At 45.9% G+C, this 25,488-nt stretch overlaps 3 protein-coding genes across 9 annotated transcripts in view; 1 reads left to right on the top strand and 2 right to left on the bottom strand.

Annotated features, from left to right (window-relative positions):
* Nucleotides 1-24,810, top strand: LOC111840643 (electrogenic aspartate/glutamate antiporter SLC25A12, mitochondrial-like). 3 transcript variants are annotated; one of them, XM_023805646.2, is made up of 18 exons: nt 1-190; nt 1,081-1,134; nt 3,500-3,645; nt 4,553-4,668; nt 7,040-7,179; nt 8,690-8,836; nt 8,914-9,052; nt 9,160-9,253; nt 9,753-9,837; nt 11,070-11,154; nt 18,092-18,250; nt 19,014-19,066; nt 19,212-19,292; nt 21,561-21,701; nt 22,528-22,666; nt 23,065-23,223; nt 23,310-23,400; nt 24,065-24,810. In XM_023805646.2, exons 1-18 carry the CDS (start codon nt 119-121, stop codon nt 24,267-24,269), a joined length of 2,106 nt encoding a protein of 701 aa, XP_023661414.2. In that variant the 5' UTR covers nt 1-118; the 3' UTR covers nt 24,270-24,810. The 3 variants fall into 3 exon arrangements, with proteins under 3 accessions (XP_023661414.2, XP_023661415.1, XP_023661416.1); XM_023805647.2 differs by lacking the exon at nt 1-190 and adding an exon at nt 308-432; XM_023805648.2 differs by lacking the exons at nt 1-190; nt 1,081-1,134 and having other exon boundaries at nt 3,511-3,645; nt 4,171-4,668.
* On the bottom strand, nt 12,815-15,514 carry LOC140592111 (uncharacterized). The gene is made up of 2 exons (XM_072714446.1): nt 13,988-15,514; nt 12,815-13,888 (listed from the first exon to the last, which is right to left on the bottom strand). The coding sequence occupies exons 1-2, from the start codon at nt 14,758-14,760 to the stop codon at nt 13,423-13,425; spliced, it is 1,239 nt and encodes a 412-aa protein (XP_072570547.1). The 5' UTR covers nt 14,761-15,514; the 3' UTR covers nt 12,815-13,422.
* The window catches only part of LOC111840644 (dynein, cytoplasmic 1, intermediate chain 2a-like), a 23,811-nt gene continuing 22,930 nt past the window's right edge, over nt 24,608-25,488 (bottom strand). For all 5 annotated transcript variants that reach the window (XM_023805649.2, XM_023805652.2, XM_023805651.2 and 2 more), the window contains one exon: nt 24,608-25,413. In XM_023805649.2, coding sequence (XP_023661417.2) covers nt 25,300-25,413 — 114 coding nt within the window. In that variant the 3' untranslated portion in view covers nt 24,608-25,299. The remainder of the gene's footprint in view (nt 25,414-25,488) is intronic.

Below are 25,488 nucleotides of genomic sequence, written 5' to 3'. Positions count from 1 at the left end.
GGGAAACACATTAATCTAACACCGAAATACAATATTATAGGCTATGCATCAATGATGTGCTTTTAAGTAAAATTTATATTAATTAAAATAATAGCAGGTATCCCTGGTTGCAGGGTTAATGACTGCATTCAATCGGTTTGCACCATTTGCATCAGCGCATCGCTGGCCGGGACATCATGCACACACCCTGGTATGCCGCACGGCTACATTTTTCTTGGCAGAGAACAAAACAATTTCATGCGATTTCTTTTAACAACCAGCCCTGCCTGCACATGATCTCGGAGGTAGTTAATAAACAGTGTTTCATACAGTTTTAAGCATCCTCGTTCCACACACTCACTGACACCCCCGCGTGGGTTCCCCTCAACACCCCACGAGCGAGCGCGTGCGCCAGCCACTCCGCGTGACGTCACATCCAGCATGGCGGTCAAGGTGACTCTGGCTATAATACATTGATCAAAAGCTACTGTTACTTTATTTTTTCTAATGATATTTTCAACATTCTTATACACGCGCAGTCAGTATATTGCGGTTTACGTGTTCAGCTAGTATGGTGTTTGTTCCAGTTTAATGCACGTATTGTTCTTAGCATTTCCCAATAGCCCGGCCTCTTGTTTGGCATCACACTGGACACTTATGTGCATTTTCTTGTGCAATGTTTTGTCGGTGTGTCCTCGATGAACTGAATTGATCAGCGTTTAAGGCGTTTTCTGCATACCTGTTGTCTAAATGAGCGTCAGCGTGTTGTAAAGCTGCGGGATTTGTTTAGTATAACGGTTAAAGGAAGCTGATGCTGCCCTGCTACAGCTAGTTGCTGTGTGAGCGGTTCTGCTTAGGTGTTTCTGGTATTTAAGATAAATGATTAATAAATATAATACTGCTTTCTATATAAAAGCTGTCAGATTCTCAGAAATGAAGCCGATCGATTCAGATATCACCGCTGTCTGCGGATGTGAGCACTCATCCACTGCTAGTTCGGGGTGTTTCTAGATGCATTACACTTTATTCACTTTGTTATTATTATCGTTACTGATATGCACGCTACCCTTGCTGGAAATCATATTGTGGTGTGCCTTATAGGTGCAATCAACAAAGAGAGCCGATCCGAATGAGCTGAAGACTATCTTCTTGAAGGTGAGTGTAGTACCGTTATGCGTTTTAGTGGTAGTTGCTATCCGTTGTTATTCGTTACACTTGGTTCGTGAGACATTCTTCAGCAGTCTAGTGTATATTTGACCACTTGTAAGGTTTGCAGTTTTGCAGGTCTCCTCCCCCCCGTTCACCCTCACCTGATCCATTACAGTGTAACCCTGTTCCCTAAATCTCCACCCATGTATTTATTTGATATTCAGTGCAATCCAGATTTGTAATGAAGTAATGCGTAATTCTCAGAAAATAATTTCAAACTGTTACTGCTTGTGTATATTAAAAGAGGTGGATGATCTTATGTATGTACTTCCTTATATAGTCAGTCTGACACATGATATACATTCAGTGTCCTGCTTAGGCTCCCTAAATTAGCCCCGCCCACCCCAGGCCACCTGCCTGGAATATGCATAAGGATACTGCCCACAGCCTCACAAGAAAGGTTTCTGGTGTCCCTGGATGCTTTCCTGGCCCTATTCATCCTTGTTTAGTTATTTTGTTTTATTTTTAAATTTACGTGAATCCTATGCTGTCTGAGTGTGGCGGCGCTCACCCTGTTTGCTGTATGGGCGTTTGACAGGAAAGTGATATTGCTTAAAACGAATTGTGGAGCCATTGTCAAGACATCTCAGAATAATTAGCGTATGCCATTGGCTGCTTTTGTTCTCGTGGTTATGAATCGGCATGTACACATTGATGTGTAGTGCACCATGATTGGCTCATGGCCCGGCACCGCAGGGGATAATACTGATAAAAACAGTAACTACTGGTACACTGTTTTTTATTTGACTTAGTTCTATTTATGGACCTCTCCTGACTCTACATGCCATTAAGTGTACAATTACCCAGAATCAAAAGTCCTGTCAATGTTTTTTTTATATGCTTTTAGCAAAATAAATAATTGAAGAAGTCTTTTTGTTCCAGAGTGGAATTAGTAGGTAAATAAGTGAACTGTGGCTGCCAGTTTAATCTGGTTTTAAAAATGCTATTTATTATTGGCTCATCTTATGTGATTGTATGATACAGTGAAGCTTTGAAGTTGCCTGAGGTTACCGAGTGTTTAATGTGGCAGATTGGCCTCTGTGTTTGGCCGGACATCTGGTTGCTTACGATTTTGCTTTCTTTGTCTTATCTTTCAGGCAGGGCGTGTTTTCTTGGTTGCAGCTCTTGTCCCATCCCTGTTGGAGCACGAAATTTGTTGTCCTATGTTACTTAAGGAAGTTATGTTTAAAGGGTTTTTACCATAGGCGACGTGTCGAAACTCTATTCAGAGGGGTTGACAGAAATTACTGTACAAATTAGCTGTTACCCCACCTTAATCAAACCAGTGAAAACATGAAGAGCGCTGGAACACGGTGGTAAAACTTATTTAATGAAACTGCTGCTTTATCGTTCAAAAGGAGAAAGATGTTTCTCCTTGGAGGACTGTGCTTTTTTATTTTTATTTTTTGCATTTTCCTCCTTAAAAAGGGTTATAGCATTGAAGATAAGTGCCAAACATCAGTGGTGGGTGCAGTAGTTCTATGGGAGGGTGTTTTTTTTTTTAAGGATGAAATTTGGTGTTTTATGGCTCTGGGGGCCCTGTTTCTCAAACCAGTCTTTGCGGACCCCTAGATAGTCCACGTGTTTGTTGGAGCTGGGAAAAATGTGAGTGCCTGGAGGTCCCCGAAGACCGGGGTTGAGAAACGTTGCCGTTGAGCACCATGGCCGGAGGCGCACTGAGCTATCGTGTCTCAGTTAGCATTCCAGCACAGGGCTGCACCAGCGCGTCCCTCTGCTCCATGCACACCTGTCAGCTTTCGGTCTGGCCACCATTTATTTACAGTCCTCGCACGTTCACCTGGCTTTGTGTTCACGTGAAAGAGATGACAGGCATGACGGGAAACGTGGCTGCTGGGAACTGGCCTGGAGATGCATAAAGTGAGAAGCAAGATCGCTGTGGACTGGAAACAGATTAAGCAATCTGTACCACTTAACGTGGGGGAGGATGACTTATGGGGACCTTTTCACCTAGTGTGGCAATTAAAAACAAGGGAAGGAAAATATGAACAACTATTCGATATGGCTTCCAGTTCGGCATCATGACAGAATGAAATGAATGTTTTTAGCTGTAGAATAAAATCTCACTTGTCTTACACAGTTTGACAATGTCCCACCTGTCCTTGTATTCAGAGTTCCTAAAGGTACCTGTTCAGACAGCGACAGAAATTGAATGGCATGTCGTGTGGTTGATGTGAGTTTGAGAAAGATCCCAGTGTGTCAGGCTTTCGCAGGGCAGCGATTTCCACGCCTGCCTGGGCACTGGCTCCTCGCAGGATGTGTCTCAGTGGGCTTGGGTGTCCCCTCTCTGCAGCATGCCAGCGTTGTGGACAAGGACGGCGAGCATTACATGACCCCGATTGACTTTGTACAGAGGTTCCTGGGCCTACATACACAGCCCCACCACAACCCCAAGACGGTCCAGCTCATTGCCGGGGTGGCCGACACTACTAAAGACGGGTGGGTGTGTGCACCTGAGACTCATGGATGCAGCTGCCTTGTCTGCCTCACACCTGCACGGGGGGGGGGGGGGGGGGCAGGCCTGACTCCGGACAGGCATTCCACGTAATGCGTGTGCCTTTTTAAATACTCTCCGCATTCTTCTGTGACAGGCCATCAATACTCTTCTCTTAGTTCAGACCTGTCAGTTTGAAAAGCTGTCGTTGATGCTTGATAAAGATATGAATGGACAATGGCATGTCGTAAATTTCACGGCCAGTTGTATTTTCTGAAAAAGCTCTGTCCATATCAGTCAGTGTAAATATTAGTAACCGTCATCATCTGTCATAAACACGCAGTAGTTGCTCTTCTCACGTGATTATGCCCGTAAATGTTAGAATTGCTGATGAAAAGCAGTTATGTTGAGGATCCAGTCCTGCTCAGTCTAGACAGTGTGACACTGCCATTCATTGAATATATAATTCCTGCAATACTGTGAGATGGATATTGTCTTTGTGTTGGTTTATGTTCGATTGTTTCTTTCAGGAGACAGAAGCTAACGCCTGTTGCATTCAGAGCTTCTGTTTGAAAGTAATGGCTTCCCAAGCTATTTTGATGACACTAAGCTTTGTATTTAGTATTCAATTTCAGTCTTCAATTTTTTAGTCTTTTAGAATATGAATTCAAAAATTCCAGTGGACGCATGATATGGATAATTCAGAAAAAAAATTGCATGAATGTTTTTTTTTTTAAATAAAAAAAGTGTGTTTTTTTTTTTTGCTTTGCTTACTTGCAAAATGACCTCTGTGATCAGCCTTGCCGATGTAACGTTACTTATGTATCACCTGATTAGCCTCTGTTGTTGAGTCTCTCTTGTTGAAGTTTTCTTCAGTCTGGCCATGCTAATGATGGTCTCTCTCTCCCTCAGGCTCATTTCTTTCCAGGAGTTTCTCGCCTTTGAGTCAGTACTGTGTGTCCCGGATGCCCTTTTTATAGTAGCCTTTCAGTTATTTGACAAGACTGGCACAGGGAACATCTCATTTGGTGAGTATATACCCTCCCCCCCCCCCCGCCCCCAGTGATGTCTCTTATGCGGACAAAACTAAAATCTTCATGTGAGTAAAATCTTTCTTGGATGTTGTCTAATCTGTCATCTCTGAGATCTTCGTTACTAAAGGAATCTAGAATGAGAGAACTGCAGTACAGATCTTAAATGGATTCATCCATCGATCTCCTGTGACTGTATATTCAGTTCAGGGCCATCATAAGTATCCGTTCACTTTCTAACCTACTGACCCCTGGCAGGGTTGTGCCGCAGGTAGCACAGGGCTGGGCTGGAATGCCAGTCCATCGCAGGGCGTGTGCAGTAGTGGCTGAGCTGTATGTCTTTTGGACTGTCTGAGAAACCATAGTACCCACAGGAAACCATGGGGAAAGCATGCAGACTCCTGCCTGTCTTTCCAATTCTGAGACAATAGCCATTATGTTCCTTGTGCCAAGCTTGTAAGACCATCTTTTTTTAAGCTTATTGCTGTAGTTGCAAGACTCGGGTCAGATCTTGACTATGCATGTTAGCGTGTGTTGGAGTGAGAGCATGTTGACTCGTCAGACCATAAAAAGCTATTTCGTTGTGCTGCTTTCCTGAGCCTAGGGAACTCACCAGCACTTCTGGGCAGTGTTGATATATGGCTTCTGCTTTGCATGGTAAAGCCTTGACTCGCATCTGTGGATGTAGCAGTGAATAGTGATAGGTGAAGTATTCCCAAGCCCATGTCATGATATCGATTACAGAAGCATGATGGTTTGTAAGACAGTGATGTCTGAGGCGTCGAATATCATGTGCATTCAGAATTGGTTTTCAACCTTGCCCTTTACTCACTGACATTTGACTGGATTTGTTGAGTCTTTTAATTTAGTTGTGCAATGAAGAGGGTGAGATGTTCAAAATTCTACAATTTGTCTTTGTAGAATGTTGTGCTCAAAGTGCTGAATTATTCACTGACGTGTCTATTGGCAAATTGGCAAACCTCGACCCATCCTTACTCTCTCCCTATTTTGGAGGCTCCTTAAATACTATAGGCACTTTCACATTGCAAGAATTTTTTTCTGGAATCAGAACCAGGAACTTTTGTCGTGTTCTCACTGCAGGAACTCGGTCCAATTGTAGCTCCTTGGAGGCGGTTCCTGAACTACTCCACACTAGGTGCTTATCTTTGAACAGGAACTACTGGGGAGGCGCTCACGGTGATGTCTTGCTGATTGGTGTATCACGAGCACCGCCGCTAACTTGCAGAATTACATGGAAGTGCAGGGACAACACATAATTAGCAGAGCAAAAAAAAGCAGATGAAATTAACTTTGTACATCAGCTGCATTTAATGAATAAATTTGTTTGCTTGCGTCTCCATATTTCTGCATCGGAAAATTTGATCGTTATACCGATATACTTTTGTCTAATATTGCTGGTGTGGCAGTGAACGTTGCCAGTGCTTATTAGCTAAGACGTTACACCGTAAGGTTGATCCGCCGGCCAGATTTAATAATGTCGCATGTCATATGAATAAAATATAAATAAAAAGCTATGTCCTGTTTTGATTGCAGTTGCTCCCTTTGAGTAAGTCACAAATAGCTTAACAAAACAACTCGTTCATCCTCCATAGTTTTGGGGTGGGGGTGTAATTTTTAATTATGTGTGAAGTTTAACTGGAGTGGAAGTTTAACCAGCGGAGTGGTGGCTTTGAGGCTAGGGATCTGTGCCAGCAATCAGAAGGTTGCTGGTTCGAATCCTCTGGATGCCAGGAGTGATACTACTCTGTTGGGCCCTTGAGCAAGGTGCTTTGTCCTGGGTATGATGTTAACCCCCATCTAGCCCTGTATGGAGGCCCTCCAACTTACAGGGAAATTTGGGGGTTGGTGTCCGGATTGGCACTCTAGCTATCGGGGGAAAAAACTCAAACTGGTCCATTCAGACTAGTGTGGTGCTGAGGTGTCACCCACCGCATGGCTGCACACAGGTTCTCATCCTTCAGGTGGTTCGTCGTGTGGTGGGTGCGGCAATGTGCCGTAATCAGCACGCACCCCCTGTCTCCAATGCTTATTTACCATAAAGGTCCCAGTTCTGTTGTGTGGTCTGAAAGTGGCCAGGAGCTTCAAAAGTCCCTGGTCCAGACAGCACAAGAACTTGTAACCAGGGACCAGGTTCTGGAACTTCAATGTGAAAGCGCCTTATAACATGATTGTCTCACCTGTATCACATCACCTTGTTACTTGAACTTATTGATCTTTTTGGAAGGTGTCTCACCTCCATAAGGCCGTGAAGGCCAGGGGGGTGTCGGCCTTCTTGCCAAAATGACCCATTAAGCGCAAGAAACCCATTCTGTTTGTCTTCACAATGCCCTTCTTCCATTTCTTGCAGAAAATGTCCAAGATATCTTTAGTCAGACCACTGTCCACCATCACATCCCCTTCAACTGGAACTGTGACTTCATCAGGCTGCATTTCGGCCACGACCGCAAGAAGCACCTCAACTACCTGGAGTTTACGCAGTTCCTGCAGGTGGGGGGGGGGGGCGAGTCAACCGTTGCCAGAGGGGTCTTAACTATGAACATTCATTTAGAGAGCCTTTTGTAGCTCATGCTACACTGTGTTAAAGATACAGATGGATAGCACAAGTCACCAAAATTTTATGTCAGCCCTGAAAATTCAGAACATTATGTTGTAGAAAAATTTACAAAACATCATTTTCTGGGGGAGAAAAGGTTTTGGTAATGCTTTATATTAACTGCACCTTCATAATGCATTCATAATGCATTCATTGTGCATTCATAGAACAGTACACCTTCAAAATGCATTCATAAGCAGCACGTAAGTATATCTTAATATCCTAACATGCCATAACAGCTTTAATATACATTAATAATAGGCATTATATGATAATTACACATATTATAATTGTATAGTGTTTGGTATGAAAGCTATTAAGGCATGTTAGGTATATAAGGGAGCTTCCATGCTGCTTATGAATGCATTATGAAAGTGCTCTGAAAATTTTACGGATGCATTGTAAAAACATAATGAAAGTGCAGTTAATGTAAACTGTTACCAAAGTTTTTCTATTTAAGCATTTTGTATCCATAGATTCGTACAAACACTAAACATTTAGTGAGGTTGCTGAGTGTCTGACGTTTGCAGAAACGGCAACATGCGTGCTTCAGGGGAGGCACCAATCACAGACGTGGGCGTCACACCGGCCTGCTGGACACACGGTGCCGTCACGCAGCCTGACACACACACACACACACACACACACACACGCCCTCCCTTCATCGCACATTCTCGCCGGATAACGCCACAGGCCCGACCACCTCGTACCCGGGGCCATTTCCTGGTGTGCCTGGGATGTTGTGGGTTTTTTTCCCCCCCACATCCTGCAGACGGTGGTGCGTTGAGTGAAATCACGTCTGCATTCCTGCTGAGAGGCCGGAATCCGGGAAAACGGCAGTCTGTCACTAGAAAAATAACTGTTGAAACTGTTGAGACAATTCAGACCTGAAATGAATGCAGCCTTAGCTTTCCTTAAATCCCAAACATCATTTTATGCTTGTGAGAGTCAAAGCAGTAAGACATTTGAAGGATAAGTTTTGCCATAAACTTCATTAATGTGTGTATGGTAGTCCTTCAGTTTATTGGGAAGGCGGAGGGAGGGGGCTCTGAAAGTTGGGGTCTGATGCAAGCTGGGGTCCCTCGAAGCCCCTTGTTCCCTTACTGATCCCCACGGTTGAATGAAGCCTTCAAAGTAGCAGTCAGCCCCAGCCCAGAGCCAGCAAGGTCTTCTGTTCCCTCTGCTGGCCTGCAATGCCAAGGAGGGGCCAGTGCTTAGATCAGGTCTGTGACCACAGCAGTAACCCCTCGCTCCCCACCACCCTCTGATTGCAAAGCAATCATGATCAATTATCCCCCAGCTGGGCCGGACGCACCTGTTTCCTCCGCAGATCTGCATGCTGGGGTTGGCCCCCACCTGGCCTGTTTCTCATTAGATGTGTCGTCTCCCCCCCCCCCCCACCAGGAGCTACAGCTGGAGCACGCCCGCCAGGCATTTGCACAGAAGGACAAGGTGAAGAGCGGCGCCATCTCTGCTCTGGACTTCAGTGACATCATGGTCACCATCCGGCACCACATGCTCACACCCTTCGTGGAGGAGAACCTGGTGTCGGTGAGTCATTCGAGACGGGGGGGGGGGCTCTCCATGATCTGACGATATCACCTGAGCGTGCTGTCCTTCCTTCTCAGGCCGCGGGGGGTGGCACCTCACACCTGGTCAGCTTCTCCTACTTCAATGCCTTCAACTCACTGCTCAACAAAATGGAGCTAATTCGCAAGATCTACAGCACACTGGCCGGCTCGCGGAAGGACACGCTGGTCACCAAAGGTACCCCAGGGGGCGGGCCATCCTCTGCCCCTCTCTGCTCTCAGCTGCCCCCCCACCGCGCTCCTCCTCATCATTGTCTGCCCCCCTTTCCCTGTCTCTCAAACCAGAGGAGTTTGTCAACGCCGCCAACAAGTTTGGTCAGATCACGCCAATGGAGATTGACATCCTGTACCAGGTCTCCGGCCTCCACTCGCATTCTGGGTAAATGCCCCCCCCCACACACACACAGTGATTGTAGTGGCACACTTACGTAGTGCTGCAGTCTAGTTGGGCACCCTCACAGCCAGCCAAAACGGTTTATTGTTAGTAAGACCTGTAAGCCAAGTTCAGCTTTTACAGCTATGTGCATTGGACATGGTCTGGGGGGGGGGGGGGCATCTTTCGTTACGCTCCCGCGTAGCATGTAGGGGCAGCAGTAGTGCCTTTCAGCTGGCACGCTTTTATGGGGGGAGGGATTAGTAGTTTGTTTACTAGGTCGGCTCTCAGCTGTGTGTGTGTTTGAGTGAGTGAGTGAGCGAGCGCGTGTGTGTATGTGTGTATGTGTGTGTGCTCGTGTGTGTATATGTGTATTTGCGTGTGTGTGCACACATTAAAGCAGCAGTAACTGCAAGCTAAACTCTAGTAAAACTTTGTGGAAAATGTGACCTCACTTGTGCCCCCCCCCCCCCCGGTCTGGCTGCCATGGCGCCCGTCCCTCTAGACGCCTAAACCTGGCGGACATCGAGCGAATAGCACCTCTGGAGGAGGGAGCGCTGCCGTATCACCTCGCCGAGATCCAGAGACAGGTACCAATGTACAGATGCTGATCTGGGGTGGGGGTTGGTTTGAAAATACACCCCCCCCTCCCCCATACGCCTGGGTCTTCCTGTCTGGCCTTTGGAAACCTTTTTACCTTTTTGGTTTAGCGATAAATGCCGAAGGCAGCACCCAAGACTCCCAGAATTAAATCCTGAAGTGGTTTTAAAATTCAGATTGTTATCAAATGCGCCCCTTCCATACCAAGTATACTTTCAAAGAGGAGTTTGTGTGTAAAGCCTGTGAGCCCTGCAGTACTGTGTCGCTCTGCTCTTCCGTAGCTGTGAATTATGCACGATTGACTGACTCCGCATCGCCCTTAAGGGGTAAGCAGGTGCTGATCTCCCTGCTGTCTGCTCATTGTTCTGGATTCCACCGAACGCCTATTCATTAGACAAAGTATGCGGTCAGAAACGTCTTTACTGCAGCGAGTCCCCACCCAAGCCCAGCGAAGGACGAGGAGCCCTGGGAAAGTGAAAAATGCTGCGTCACTAATCGGGCAGGATCTCCAATATCACCTATTTCCAGTGACGTACACTGGGGTCTAATTATTTTGTTTGTTTGTTTTTTTTTGTCTTGTTATTTTTTTTTTCTTTCCGAACAGGCTAGACAGGCTCTCGCAGACAAAGGGTCTTTTGATCTCAGACTGCTGGGGTCTAACTTTTCCACCACTGACAAAACTTTTTTTTTTTTCCCCTTATTGACTAGAATAGCGGAAACTTTCCTACAAACATCATCTGAACTCGCAGCCCAGCAGGCAGTGCAATGCATTTGTTCTTTTCTAGAACTTTCCGCAGCCGCCTCCTGTCGTCGGCATAATGTGTATACAGACACTTCTCTACTTACGAACTTTCAACTTACGAACTTTCAGACATACGAACGAAGAGGACTGCAAGTCCAAATCGTGTTCATTGGGCTCCCGTTTCCTGTCCACAACATCATTTTTTTTTCCTGAGCACCAATTCCGCCTAGTACAACTAATGGCCGCTACTCCCTCCACGCAGCGTAGCGTGCGTACTCCCAGCATCCCAGTTCTTTGTACTTGCGTATACCCTTAAAATGATGTTGAATAATGACTTACGAACATTTCAAGTTACGAACGGCTGTTAGTAACTTGAAATCTCATTCGTAAGTAGAGGAGCGTCTGTATATCTGATCTTTTACATGAACAGCATCTGTGCCGCTTTTTGAAATCCTGGTGTGTCTCCCACCACCCCCACAGCAGGCGCAGGGTGAGGTGTCCCGACCGGTCTGGCTCCAGGCTGCGGAATCCGCCTACAGGTTCACCCTGGGCTCCATCGCTGGGGGTGAGTGCCCCACCCATGGTAACCCGAGCCTGCGAAGCTGGGCTGGTGTGCTGGGCTGGGCCAAGCTCCCTGCCACAGCCTTTCATCCGTCACCGTCACCCCCACCCCCCCCCATCTACCAGTCAGTCAGAGCACAAAACACCAGCCCTGCTAAGCCTGTAGTATAATTGCCACTAATGCCCTATTTTTAAAAACATCCTGAGCAAGATTTAATACAATAAAAAGGTGACTCAAAATTATTAGTGAATGAAACGCTAATCTCGGTACACAGAAAAAAAGTCTTATAATAATTAAAAATTACGTAAATGAAAGAAAATGCTGGAGTACTGGATGGAATTCTAAGCCTAAAGTAACCTAATCAAGCCCATTTCCTGAAATTAAATATACTGGATTTTTAATTCATAAATGCTACAGTGTGCTGGGCTGTGGGGGGTTAGGACAGAATGTCAGGCTGGTTCACATTGGTCCAAAGAAAGAGGTGATATTTACTGATACCTACTGTTCTGTACAGGAACATTCAAGAATATCAACATGCAAGACATACAGATCCAGCCACTTAAAATTTCCCCTCCAGTCTGGCTGGCAGCCAAATCCCAGCCAAGTTCCTTCCAATTACCATCCGAAAGGTAGAGCCCCCCTTCTTCTAGGGGTGGGCCTATATTTGACTATAAACCCGCCCATTCATTCACTTGCAGGGTGATACCATTAGATGGCGCTGTCTTTACAAAAACTTTACTTTTCTTTTTACAGGGTTAAATGATTGAATGGTCTTTGCTATGACTTAAAAAAGCTCATTTTTCTTTTTAATTTATTTTATTTACTTATTTTATTTTATTTTAATATGCTTTATTGGTTTGTTTATTGTCTATTCTTATTTATCCTTTGTACAGCACTTTGGTCCTACAGTATATTGATTTGTTTTAAAGTGCTTTATTTTAAGCATAGTCCACAAATTTTCAATAGGGTTCAGTTTGTTGGCTTTGGGAAGGCTGTTCTGATGTGTGTTGTGATCATTGTCCCTGTATCAACTGTCCAGCCATTGATTGTTGATACTGTAACTGTTGATTGATTAAAGAATTTGTAGGTGATTGGGAGTTCATGATCCTCACCTGCTGCAGCAATCAGAATCAGAATCAGAATCAGCTTTTATTCGCCAAGTGTGCTGGGGCACACAAGGAATTAGTTTCCCACAGTTTGATACTCTCTCATACACAAACAATAAGTTAGAGCTGGGCGATAAATCAATTTAATTGATTAATTCGAATTTACAGTTCAGGACGATGTGTTTTCATGAAATCGATTTTATTACTTTTTTTACACACAAGCGCCAAATGCGGAACTAATGCGATGCACCATTCCTCATGGGTAAATTAACACTGTAGCAGATTCACTAACAACATGGCAATGACAGGGGAAAAGATGGCACGTGCCCAAAGAAAGGTGTTGCTACTTCTGTAATATGGAATTGTAATATAATATGTCAAACCCAATGGCATAAAGTATTTACTTAATACTAAGCTGACATGATAAAATTATGTTTTTTTTCTATTATTATTACAATATTACTTATTACTTTTATTTATAAGTTTGAGGGTGTATTGTGTTGTTGCCAGTTTTAAAATAAGCTATAGAGAAACCTTTCTAAAAGTGTTCACAATAATAACTGACACTTTATTGATCCCCGTGGGGAAATTGTGTTTATGCCTCCCTCAACTTGATCTTTGAAGAATAAGTTGTCTGTGAAGGCCACCTGTTGGGGCCTTGCTCAAGGAGCTGCAGACATGCTGAGGATAGGCTTGAACCAGTGACCTTCTGATTACAAGCACACAGCTTAGCCCACTGAGCCACACACTGCCCCTAAAGGTGTGGTCTAAAGTAAAAAAAGCTAAATAAAGTAGTTTGATTTTGTGTAGGGGAGGGGAGAATCGATTGAAATCGGAAATCAGATTTTTTGTGAAAAAATCTGAGATTTTATTTTTAGGCCATATCACCCAGCTCTACAATAAGTGACACTATAAAAACAAAATACCCTATACAAGAAATACTGTACAAATACAGTACAATACAACACACATACAATACAAATGTGAAAAATTATAAATATTATAAATATACACAGGTGAGTAACACTGTGCAATTTTAAGGTGCGAGGTATAGTGTAAACAGTTTTTGTAAACAGATCTGTAGCGTCTGCCAGAGGGGGGTAGCTGGAGAAGATTGTGTCCAGGATGTGATGGATCTGAAATGATTTTAACTGCTCGTTAAAATCTATGCTCGTTTAGCCGAACTAAAGTCCACAAACAGGATCCTGGCATAAGTTCCTGGACGGTCCAGATGTTGCAGGATATAATGCAGCCCCATATTCACTGCATCATCCACCGACCTGTTTGCCCGATAGGCAAACTGCAGGGGGTACAGCTGGTGTCCTGTAATGTCCTTTAGATGGGCTAAAACCAGGCGTTCAAAGGATTTCATGACCACAGACGTCAAGGCGACAGGTCTGTAGTCATTCAGTCCTGTAATGGTGGGTTTTTTGGGGACCGTGATAATGGTGGAGCGTTTGAAGCAGGAGGGAACTACACACAACTCCAGAAATCTATTGAAGATGCGGGTGAAGATGGGAGCCAGCTGATCAGCACAGGTTTTTAGGCAGGAGGGGGATACACCGTTTGGTCCCGGGGCCTTCTTGGTTTTCTGTTTCTGGAACAGCCGGCTCACTTCCGCTTCGTGTATTCTGAGTTCCAGGGGGGAGGATAGGGGGGTGAGAGGTGTGATGAGGGTTATTGTCTCTGGAGTGGGGTGGATGGGGGGTGTGAATCTGTTTATCTCAAACCTGCAGTAGAAGTTGTTCAGCTCGTCTGCCAGGTCTTTGTTTGCTTCAGCGGGGGGTAGGGGTCGTCTGTTGCTGGTGATATCTCGCAGGCCTCTCCACACTGATGCAGGGTCATTGGCTGAGAACCGTTCTTTCAGCTTCTCAGAGTAGCTTCTTTTTGCCACTTTGATCTCCCTGGTCAGCGTGTTCCTGGCCTGCCTGTACAGGGCCCTGTCACCACTTCTGTAGGCATCCTCCTTGGCCTGGTGAAGATGTTGCAGTTTGGGAGTGAACCATGGTTTATTGTTGTTGTATGTGCAGAAGGTCTTGGTCGGGACACACACATCTTCACAAAAACTGATGTATGATGTCACAGTGTCTGTCAGCTCATCCAGATTATCAGATGCAGCTTCAAAGACAGTCCAATTAGTGCAGTCAAAACAGTCTTGCAGTTCCTGCTTTGCTGCATTGGTCCACTTCTTCACAGTTTTGACTACAGGCTTGGCACGTTTAAGCTGTTGCCTGTAAATTGGAATAAGATGGACCATACAGTGATCAGAATGTCCTAAAGCTGCCCGGGGGACAGAGCGATAGGCATCTTTTAAAATGGTGTAACAGTGGTCCAGTGTGATGTTGTCCCTGGTGGGGCAGTCGATATGCTGTCTGTGTTTAGGAAGTTCCTGGTGTAGATTCACTCTGTTAAAATCACCAAGGACAATAAAAGGGAATAGGGATATTTTCTTTCCAGGGGGGGTGATCTGGTCGGCCAGCGTGCATTTACATCTGAAGCTCATTTACATCTGAATGTTGGTGGTGCTGATAGACTGTGAGAATTGTATGCTTTGAACTCTCCAGTGCTTTTTTAATACCATTCAGTGACTGATGTTGGGAAGACAATGGATATTTACTGTACACCTCCATGTCTCCTGGATTACTGACCCCAAGTCATTTCTGCTACATGGCTTTACACTATACAATATTTATATTTACATTTAAAGCATTTAGCAGACTTATCCAAAGCAACGTACAAGGTATCAAGGTACAATAAGCTGGGTTTAGAGGAGCTTACAGTTTTGATGGCGAGTCCGGCTCTATGATGGAGGGATGTTAAAGTGTTTTCTGTCTTGTGATTTCTTCTATTTCAGGGGCTTCTGGTGTGTTTAGCCGTTTAGATGGTGGACCAGACTTCACGAAATAGCGTTTCTAATGTGACTAGCCTTTTTCTGCGTATTGAAACTTTTCAGAAATGCAAGACTTTGCCAGTGCTTTTGTTCACCACCCGAGCGTATAGTCGTGAACAGATGTGAAATTTTGGCCAACTTTTTCATTGAAATTCGATTTGTATGTGTTCAGAAAAATTTGTGACCAGAGGCTTTAAAAGTGTTTATCCAAATAGGGACCTCAAAAAATGTCCCCAAAAGTAGGAAAATTTCAGGTTTTACTACACTTTGGGGGCAATTTGGTCCTCAAATGTGATCTATGCAAACCCACACACAAACACACACATACTACCAGTCAAAAGAGATGTTAATGACTTTCACACATTCAGTTGACCCCCCAGCCCCCAGCCCCCAGCCCCCAGCCCCAGCACTTTTCTTGTGCTTGTGGGCAGTTCCTTGCTCAGGGTATTTGCTATGGTGAACTTTCATGTACTTCCAGGGTCCCTGTGTGGCTCAGTGGGCTAAGCCTGTGTGCTTGTGTTCCCCGGATCACTGGTTCAAACCCAGCCTCAGCATGTCAGTCATGACTATACAGTGTATAAATGTTTTTGGTAGACGATCATACTTTTTTTCCACTATAGTCTTCTGGTTTCTAATTTACATGCCAACAACAGTTTTGACTGGTAGTATGTAATGACTGTTTAGTAGTGTTTATTTAACCGACTGGCTTGATAGTCAGAATATGGAATAGTCTTCCTGATAACATAGTGCAAGCTGAATCCTTGAGTTCCTTTAAATCAGAGCTAGATAAGATTTTAACAACTCTGAGCTATTAGTTAAGTTCTCCCTAAGCGAGCTTGATGGGCCGAATGGCCTCCTCTCGTTTGTATAGTTCTTATGTTCTTATGATCTGAAAGCAGTGTTTCTTATGTTAAAAAAATAACCTCACCTTGACCGCTTCAAACATCTGTCTCATCTGTCTCATTGTTTCATTGTGGCCAAGCAGAGAAGTTAATGACACATTCACACATCACCCCCCCCCCCCCCCCCCCCCGTGGATGCGCAGCCACCAGCAGCCTATCCGGCTGTTAGCCAGACAGAAAGAAAGAACACACCTTTATTCTCCACAGTAAACCTTATTACTTTGTTTAGACCTGTAATTAGTCTGTCACAAACATCTTGGGTCACTCTCTTCTCCCAAAATAACTCTTGGACATGCTGCTGCTTTGTACCTGGCTTGGCCTCCTTGCGGATGAAATCTTTCATCTTGTGCCAAACAAGCTTAATGGGCTTCAAATCTGATTAATTTTCATATACCTCTCATTGCTTGACAATATCAGTCTTAATACTTTGTTTAGACCTGTAATTATTGTATTGGACATATCTTGGGACCTCCTCATCTCCAAAGAGGGAAGTAAAATAAAATTCTAATTTCATCAATAAACTGACTAAAAACACATTTTGACAGTTTTAGGCCATCTTTGCCTCACAACAGAAACTATTTCTAAATTTCACAGGCCATTTATTGCAGTGTAGTAAGTTTATTAATGAAATTGGAATTTTGTTTAAATATAGGAAAATTGTACTTGCTTAGATTTTCATTTTTTGCAGTGTAGTTACAATACCTGATTCAGGTATCTTACCTGATTTCAGGTAAGTCACTTCAGATTACTGCTCTCCCTGGTGGATGGATAGATCATTGCAAGTACTTTACACACAGAGAGTTGAGGGGTGGATCATGCCGGCCCCCTTTTTCATTACATCATCGTGGGGGATCTCATTACAGTCAAGGACCAGCCAAGAGCCAGTCAAGGTCCTGTCAAGGACCTGTCATGGAAAGTGGGGAAATTTTAAGCGGCTGGATCTGTATAACTCTTCTACTTAATGATGATGCATCAAACCAATAATAGACATCAAAAGGTTCTGCTGGAGGCTTGGAGCAGAGGAGACACTGAATGCGGCGTTAGACACAGAACCCCGATTGCACGCAGTAGTGTGGCTTATAGATGGCAGACATTCACATGCACGCAGTAGTGTGGCTTATAGATGGCAGACATTCACATGCACGCAGTAGAGTGGCTTATAGATGGCAGACATTCACATTTTGTATATCAGAGATGCTGGGATGGCGTCGTGATGTATGGAGTGTTTAGAGGATGTGGAGGTTTCTCAGCCAGGGATATATTTCAGCAGGAGGTTTCGGTTCTGCCATGGCACCTGGGAGGCCTGGTACACTCATCTCTGTATGACAGAAGCGGCCGGTACTGGGCTTGGGTATCCTCTGAGTTTTATACCGGTGCTGAAATGGTACTTAAAAGCACAAAACTAAGGTTAGCGACATCAAAGAAGGGCTTTTTTTTAATTTCAAAGGTGTATTTACTTAACACCTGAAATGTATAAATCTAAATACAAAACACAAATACAAATAAATACAAATTCATATGATAAATAATACCTAACCCAACCACAATAATTTAAATATATAAAATATACATAAACACAAAATACTTAAATTGACATAATATCCCTGTGTTGGGATCCTTTTGAGTGAAATACAGCCGCAATTTCTGACTTTAGATTTAGGCATATTAACCGTGTTTAAGGTAGCTATTAGCTAACAGTGGGCATCTGCTGACATCAGAACAAATGTAATGTTAGCTAGCGATGGTGCATGAGGTGCATTGATGCTTCTGTTGTCTGGGGTGCAAATATTTTAATCGATAGCTCAGGCGTTAAAGTGGCACTGATATGAGGCATCAAAATCTGTGCTGCAGTGTGGTCCAGTACAAACCGATCGTATAGGAATCGGTGTTGTATTGGCACCAGATTTCGGGACTCAACCCCTATACCATGCTTAGTTAAGGCCGGAGGGTTAACTAGTCATGTCTCTGTAAGCACTGTCTTCTTGCATTGTCTCTGAGTGTTCAAAGAAATCATGCTGATTGGCCCCCCCTGTGCCCGTCAGCCACGGGGGCGACGGCGGTGTACCCCATTGACCTGGTGAAGACCCGCATGCAGAACCAGCGCTCCACGGGCTCCTTCGTGGGGGAGCTGATGTATAAGAACAGCTTCGACTGTGCCAAGAAGGTTCTGAGATATGAGGGCTTCTCCGGCTTCTACAGAGGTACGGGCGGGGCTGGGGGGAACCGGTCATATGGGGTGAGACTGCCCTGGGCTTCAACAAAGGGTACCCCCATTCTGTAATACAACAATGAGGAAAAAATGAGAGAAAGATCCTCTACACCAGTAGAAGGCGCTCCAGATCTTCAGGATCAGGAGATGACCAAAGTGGTTCTTCTTTGTCCACACATAATACTTAATAATAAGTGCATAGGGGGAGTTTATAGCTGTGCAGGTAAGCAGACCTTGAATTAGCTTTAATTTCACTTGGATGCGTGCAGAGGAACATGGAGGGTGTAATGAAAGGCTAAGGGCAGCTCTGCAGGCGTCTGCTCACACATGAGATGATGACATGGCCTGGCCTGGTAGCCGGAGGAGGCTAGGAGCAAGGCCAAGACTGCCCCCTACTGCTGCCCTGGCTACCGGCAGCTCTGGCTGCATCTCTCTAGTTTTTGTTTCTCTCCTCTTTCCCTTCATCCAGCTCTTCCCCATTATCAGTCACTCTTCTACATTTACTCGCCTCTGATTGTTTATGAACAGTAAAATTGTTGAAATGTTAATGAATTTTATGTTCGTTACTTATCCAAGTACCTTTATTGTAAACCTACATTAAGACTTTTAAAAAAAAAAAAAAAAAAAAACTAACTTTCTGGATTATTTATTTTTTGCTCCCTTCAAATAAAAATCGTACTGGTAAAAAAGATAATTCTTATTTTTTTGACACATTGATGATTATATTGTTGATTATCCTGAATTCTGTGTTTCAGGTCTACTACCGCAACTTTTAGGTGTTGCTCCTGAGAAGGCCATCAAACTCACAGTAAGCCATCGACCGGAATTGTGTTACTGAATAATGATGATGCTGAATTAGCCGTAGCCTGCCTGCCGGCTCTCAAGCCCGGGGGGTTCCCAGGTGCCTTCCATCGCCCATCGCCCGTCTCTGCGACTGCGTTTGATCCCCACAGGTGAACGACTTTGTCAGGGACAAGTTTACCGAGAAGGACGACACCATCCCCCTGTTGGCCGAGGTGCTAGCTGGTGGCTGTGTGAGTATGGCGGGAGGGAGGGCTATCCCGCTGCCTGTCACTGAGGGCTGCTTTGGTCTGAGAGCCCCCCCCAGCACGTGCGCAGGATTCCCGCTCTCATGTTTGTCTGGGCTACTCCAGTTTCCTCCCGCAGTCCCCAAAGATGTGGACTGGTGTCTCCAACTTGCCCCCAGTGTGTGGTTGTGTGCGAGTCTGTACCTGTCTGGGGTACATCTGCCTCATGGAGGCCTGCCACACTTTCCACAGTCCAGGGCTGGAGGAGCTGTTATGAATGATGGATTAATTGAGTTCTGTTTCAAGTTATCTGTTCTAGAAACTAGGTATCACATAAAATAATACAGTTTGGCAGGATACCGTGATTGTGGTGCGTGCTGCAGAAGCTCTTGTTGGCCAGTGAGTCCAGCTGCTCACATGCTTGTTCCGGCAACTGTCAGTAGGATGCAGCCCGTCCTCCCTTTCAGCCCCCCCCTTTTCTCCCTCCTTTCCATCCTCCCTTTCCATCTTCCTGTCCTTTCTCTTTCTGCCCCCCCTTTCCATCCTCCCTTTCCATCTTCCTGTCCTTTCTCTTTCTGTCTCCCCTTTCCATCCTCACTTTCCATCTTCCTGTCCATTCTCTTTCTGTCTCCCCTTTCCATCCTCACTTTCCATCTTCCTGTCCATTCTCTTTCTGTCCCCCCTTTCCATCCTCACTTTCCATGTTCCAGTCCATTCTCTTTCTATCCCTCCTTTCCATCCTCCCTTTCCATGTTCCTGTCCATTCTCTTTCCGTCCCCCCTTTCCATCCTCACTTTCCATGTTCCTGTCCATTCTCTTTCCGCCCCCCCTTTCCATCCTCCCTTTCCATCTTCCTGTCCATTCTCTTTCTGCCCCCCCTTTCCATCCTCCCTTTCCATCTTCCTGTTCTTTCTCTTTCCGCCCCCCCCCTTTCAATCCTCTATTTCCATATGACTTTTATTCTATATTCATCTGGAACAGAAGATTTAAAAAAAAATGCCCCATTGGTTAACTAGTTGGTTATTTTCACATCGGTAGTTTTAAATTCCAGTTTATTCCCAGAACTTTAGCATCCCACATGCCCATATGGGTCACTGGAATCATGGGAGGTCTTTATGCAGTTTTGGGGTCATTGAGCCCTGTAATCATAATCAAAAAATAAATGACATTTGTGGACAGTCCATTTTTAGCCCAGCGAATTTAATAACTGGGCTTCTGGCAATATGGCCGAACTGGGCAGCTGTGATGCCTGCACACTGTTGGTGGGGATCCCCAGAACCAAAGTGCCCTGTGGATGAGAACTGACCTCCTACACTTAACCAAAGACCGGGACCCTGAAGGCCAGAGCTACACTGCGCCCTCCTGCTTGCTGTCTGTAGCCGTGACAGGAGCCTGTGGAGCTGCGCTTGCAGTTGTAGTGGGAGGTTATGGCGACTGTGTGCTCCTCTTGGTGCCCTGGTGTATCTGCCTGCCAACAACTCATCCTTTGTGGGTGTGGGGCTTTAGTGGGGTCCTAAGGCCCCCGTGGAGCTGCACTCGAGCTGTTTTTAGCTGCTCCCCCGGATGTTTATTAAGGACCCTTGCCCTGCGTGTTACTGCGGTCATTTTTGGGGGTTGGGTGATGAATGGGGTTGGAGTCAGGGGAGACCTGGGGGGGGGGGGGGGGGGGCTCTGTCCACCTTCGGCACAGACAACAGAGGTGGGGCAAGGGATGATGAAGAGGTGCTCCTCTCTTTGGGAGTGCAAGGAGGAAGAGGGAGATGGGGTGAAGGTGCAGGGGGTGAGGTGAGGAAGGGGCAGAGGCCAGGCACAGGGGTCAGGGGGCGTGACTTAAGGGGCAGCCCTTCTGGCTATGAAGCTCACAGCTTCCCCTCTTCAGGCCTGTCCGTCAAGGCAGTGTCCCCGTCATTAGTAACTGCACAGGAATACTCCTGCTGTTCACACTTCCGGACCCTAGTGGTCATTGACAGGCCAGTATGGCCATTTACATGAAGGAGGGCTGTCGGGTGTCTCCTCTCTGCCACTGTAGGAGGTTTACTACCTGGCATGAGGAGAGCAGGGGGGGGGGCACGTGTTATTTCCAGTAACGTTGCAGAAATAATAATTTCTTCTCAGCGTATTCTGGCTGACCCTGTCAGTCACCTGATTAGGGTGTGCTGTGATGGATCTCGTCAAGGAGAACAGAACTCTCTGACATTCAGTCCTCATCATTTCCATAAGTCTCTGCAGACCCTCTTGGGTCTAACAGCGCCTCTCTTGGGTTGTACCTGCTAGGCTGGGGGCTCCCAGGTCATCTTCACCAACCCTCTGGAAATCGTGAAGATCCGTCTTCAGGTGGCCGGGGAGATCACCACGGGGCCGCGGGTGAGCGCGCTCAGCGTGGTCAAGGACCTCGGCTTCTTCGGCCTCTACAAGGTAAGGTCCCAGCGCATTTCCTGGGTTGCTCATTCCTAAACACCCCCGATAGAACAGAAGGTTCTTCACTCTGCCACTTCCTGGCTGAAGCCTACAGTCTTGAGTTGACGTTTAGCCTTGAAGTTGGTCTTTACTTAGCCATAAATCACTTTAATGATATGATATATCCTAAAATGGGGGGGGGGGTCTTTGGAGCATAACAGCCCTTGGCAGAGGAGATCTCCTCTTCTGATGTTTGAGGAATGCCAGTCCAACGATGTGCTTTTGTGGGCAGGGGGATTAAGCGGCTCATCCGTCGTGGCAACTGCCTGGTCCTTTCCAGAATGGCTGTGGGGGCGGGGATTATTCTTCATGACTGGCTACTGCTCCTGTCCAAGTTCTTGCGGCTTTGCTTAAGTCTTGTGTAATGTGTCCTTGGCCCATATTTTAATGGGAAGCAGACAGTGAGGGGCTTGTTAAAAATTCACCCCCCCCTGCCCCCTGGCTGAGGGAAAACAATAGACAAGGGGCTTGTGGGATTGCGTATGTGTGTGACTGACGTGGCAGGGGAGGTCCCCAATACTAGATCCAGTTCTCTGAGCCCCTCAGGGGCAGATCTTTGCAGTAGTTTGCTCAGATGTAGTGAACTGAATGAACGAGCATTATTTCCCGAGCGTTATATGCGGAGACAGCTGTGGGAGTCTGCTAGCACTTAGCGCTGCTCTGCTGAGACATAGTTGTCGTTACAGAGGCTGTCGGTTTTTAAATGTGGCGGAACCGCTCCAGCAGGCCAGATCACCAGGAGAATTAGATCGGCGGCGTCTCAGTGGGTGAATCTCATTCCCAGGGAGCCAAGGCCTGCTTCCTGCGGGACATCCCCTTCTCAGCCATCTACTTTCCGGTGTACGCCCACACCAAGGCGGAGCTGGCGGACGAGCAGGGCCGGCTGGGCGCCGTGCAGCTGCTGACCGCCGGAGCCATTGCAGGTGACTTAGCCCAAAGCAGTAAAACCATTGGCTGGATTCATAAGGTCCTGTTCCAGGCAGCTCCCAGAAAGTCATTTTGAGCTTCACCTGTTAAGTTGTACTGATTTAAATTTCACAAAAATGAATTCTTCATTGGCTCCCTCTTCTCATTGGTTTAAATGACTTCCTTCATGGAAATAGTGACCTGCTGGTGGCACTGAGCGGGCTCGAACCCTGGCTGTATTGCGCAGGTCTGGAGAAGACCAGCAGGGTGTCGCTCGCTTGTCAGATTGCTGAACTCTTACGCGCTCAAACAAATATTGTTACTATGAGAAAAGTCACCTGGCATGTGCCTTTGGGGTCAATTCGACCCCAGGGTATGCGTGAGAGCTAAAGCCTGTTGACGCACATGCTGTCAGGTGTCCCCGCCGCCTCCCTGGTGACCCCGGCCGATGTCATCAAGACGAGACTGCAGGTGGCAGCACGTGCGGGGCAGACCACATACAACGGCGTCATCGACTGCTTCCGGAAGATCCTGCGTGAGGAAGGCTTCAAGGCCCTGTGGAAGGGTGCTGGAGGTGGGTGTCGTGCATGGTGGGGGGCAGGAAGTGAGTCCCCGCCCCAGAGGCTCCAATCGGGCTGATTTACCCCTCCGTTCCCTCAGCTCGTGTCTGCAGGTCCTCCCCGCAGTTCGCCGTCACCCTGCTGACCTATGAGCTCCTGCAGCGATGGTTCTACATCGATTTCGGAGGACAGTAAGTGTCTGTGTCCTGGGTACGAATATGACACCTCAATCCACATGCACCACTTTCACTGCCTGCAAGCTAATGATGTTGTTGAGCTGCCCCTAATGTATTCTTGGCTTGGGAGTGGGTCTAAAATGAGCACATCAGCTGACAGGTTTACAAAGTCCAGGCCTGTTTGAATTGAATGGCTCAATACTTTTGGGATCAATAAGACATGCAGATTACATTAAAGATCAAAGATGGACCTTTTTACATATGCTGAATGCAACGACACACGGGTAGCAGTCTGTTTTGCCTATCAATGCATTTAGCCACTGTGTGCTTTTAAAAAGTAAAAAAAAAAAAAAAGTACATTAACTTGGTACACTTATGAAATGACCACGCAATATGAAAATTTATTATTTTTGTTTTAAATTTTGTGAATGGAACCATTTTTATCCTAGTAATGAATTAGCATACACTTGCTGGCCAAACCTGCATGTCATCTATACATTGAGGCACAGAGCATTTCAACCAAGCAGCATCACACTTGACTCACTCGCCTTATTTGTTTCACTTAATAGGACAGAAAATTAGAAGTATTTCAAACATTCAGTTTACAATTGATTATTACCTGAACGTTAAACATGTCCGAAAGAATAAACACCCCCCCAATCTCCTGGATTTCCCGCAGCCGTCCCGCTGGGTCAGAACCGACCCCCAAGTCGCGGATCTCGGAGCTGCCCCCCGTGAGCCCGGACCACGTAGGGGGCTACAGGCTGGCCTCTGCCACCTTTGCCGGTGTGGAGAACAAGTTCGGCCTGCACTTGCCTAAATTCAAGTCGTCAGGGGTGGTGTCAATCCAGCCCCCCCCACGCAGGGAGGCGCGAGACTCTTAGACACTTTGATCCCCGCCCCAAGTCTTCCGCCGGTTTGCATGATCTCTGAGCCAGATGTTACAAAACATTTCTATGAATCCTTTGTACAGGCAGATCGGCGAGCTCATCCTTGTGGCTTCATTCTGAACTGTATTAGTCTCTTAATTTTAAACTTTGCATGAACACAGCTTTCCTTGTTTTGCTTTGCGTAGGTTGCACATGCTGTCCTGTACATATTGTACATTCCCCCCTCCCCACCCCCCGCTTTGGTGTTTGAACAATCTCTGCGATCCTGGATAATAGCTCATGTACAGGTGTTTGAGGTTTTATTCAGGAGAAAAAGTTGGACTATGAGTAAATAATTTAATGCATTTTATTGAAATAATCATCAGTACAGTTTAACTTGCTGGAAGAAGCAGGTTTTGATGTTCATTACACAGTGGGATGTGCAAAAGAAAGTCTTACAGGGAGGAAAACCATTGTTTACATCATAAGCAGTTTAATTGTATAATGTCTTATTTTATTCTATCCACCTCAAATAAAAAAAGCTCCTATGGTCTGACATGTCTGTACAACATCCTTCTCGTTTATTAAGGCCCGTTGGTCCTGGATGAATTTACACTACTGGGAATATATATGACTGGGTAATAACTTAATGACAAGAACACTTCAGTTTCACACAAAATGAAGGAATTATTACATCTTTTCACACATCATGGTACAGTGAACGAATGCAGTTACAGGTGTGGGATGTCAATAGGGCGACTGGCAAACAGGGGGCGCTCCTCAGAGCATGGTGTGATGCGCTGAACGTGGAGGGTGATGACAGCAACCTTACACTGAGTATAACAGACACGCAGTTTTAAGGCGTAGGGGTCTGGTCTTTTGAAGGTCTTAAAAATTTGAGTAAAAAGACATTTGAGGTAAACGGCTGTATTCCAGATCGGATTGACTCGCAAGTCAGTTTGCATACCACTTTTTTTTTTTTGCCATTTGATTTCTGAAGACGTTCCTCCCTGAAGCCCCACTGATGTCAGCCCCCCCCAGCGGATCAGGCCACCAGCCTCTGGGCCGCCAGCTCCTCGGCATCCTCGCGGTTGTCGTTGATCTCTGCCAGCGTACGGGCAAAGCGGCTCCATTCGTCATTGCGAGGAATGGCAATTTGCTGGGTGGAGAGATATGAGCTGGTAAAGACACCAAAGCCATTTTCCCTCCCCAAAATTGACATGAGTCACAAACA

Source organism: Paramormyrops kingsleyae, chromosome 1 (genome assembly GCF_048594095.1).
Source record: "Paramormyrops kingsleyae isolate MSU_618 chromosome 1, PKINGS_0.4, whole genome shotgun sequence".
Taxonomy (NCBI): Eukaryota; Metazoa; Chordata; class Actinopteri; order Osteoglossiformes; family Mormyridae; genus Paramormyrops; species Paramormyrops kingsleyae.
This window is presented reverse-complemented; position numbering and strand designations above follow the sequence as displayed.

What these genes read in the sequence shown, in the direction of transcription:
- LOC111840643 (XM_023805646.2), top strand. Translation starts at nt 119, where the DNA reads ATGACTGCATTCAATCGGTTTGCACCATTTGCATCAGCGCATCGCTGG. An exon ending in GCCGACACTACTAAAGACGG is followed by an intron (nt 3,646 to 4,552) that starts GTGGGTGTGTGC and finishes TCTCTCCCTCAG; the next exon opens with GCTCATTTCTTTCCAGGAGT. An exon ending in CCTGGGCTCCATCGCTGGGG is followed by an intron (nt 11,155 to 18,091) that starts GTGAGTGCCCCA and finishes TGTGCCCGTCAG; the next exon opens with CCACGGGGGCGACGGCGGTG.
- LOC140592111 (XM_072714446.1), bottom strand. Translation starts at nt 14,760, where the DNA reads ATGAGCTTCAGATGTAAATGCACGCTGGCCGACCAGATCACCCCCCCT. An exon ending in CTGAACAACTTCTACTGCAG is followed by an intron (nt 13,889 to 13,987) that starts GTTTGAGATAAA and finishes CCTGGAACTCAG; the next exon opens with AATACACGAAGCGGAAGTGA.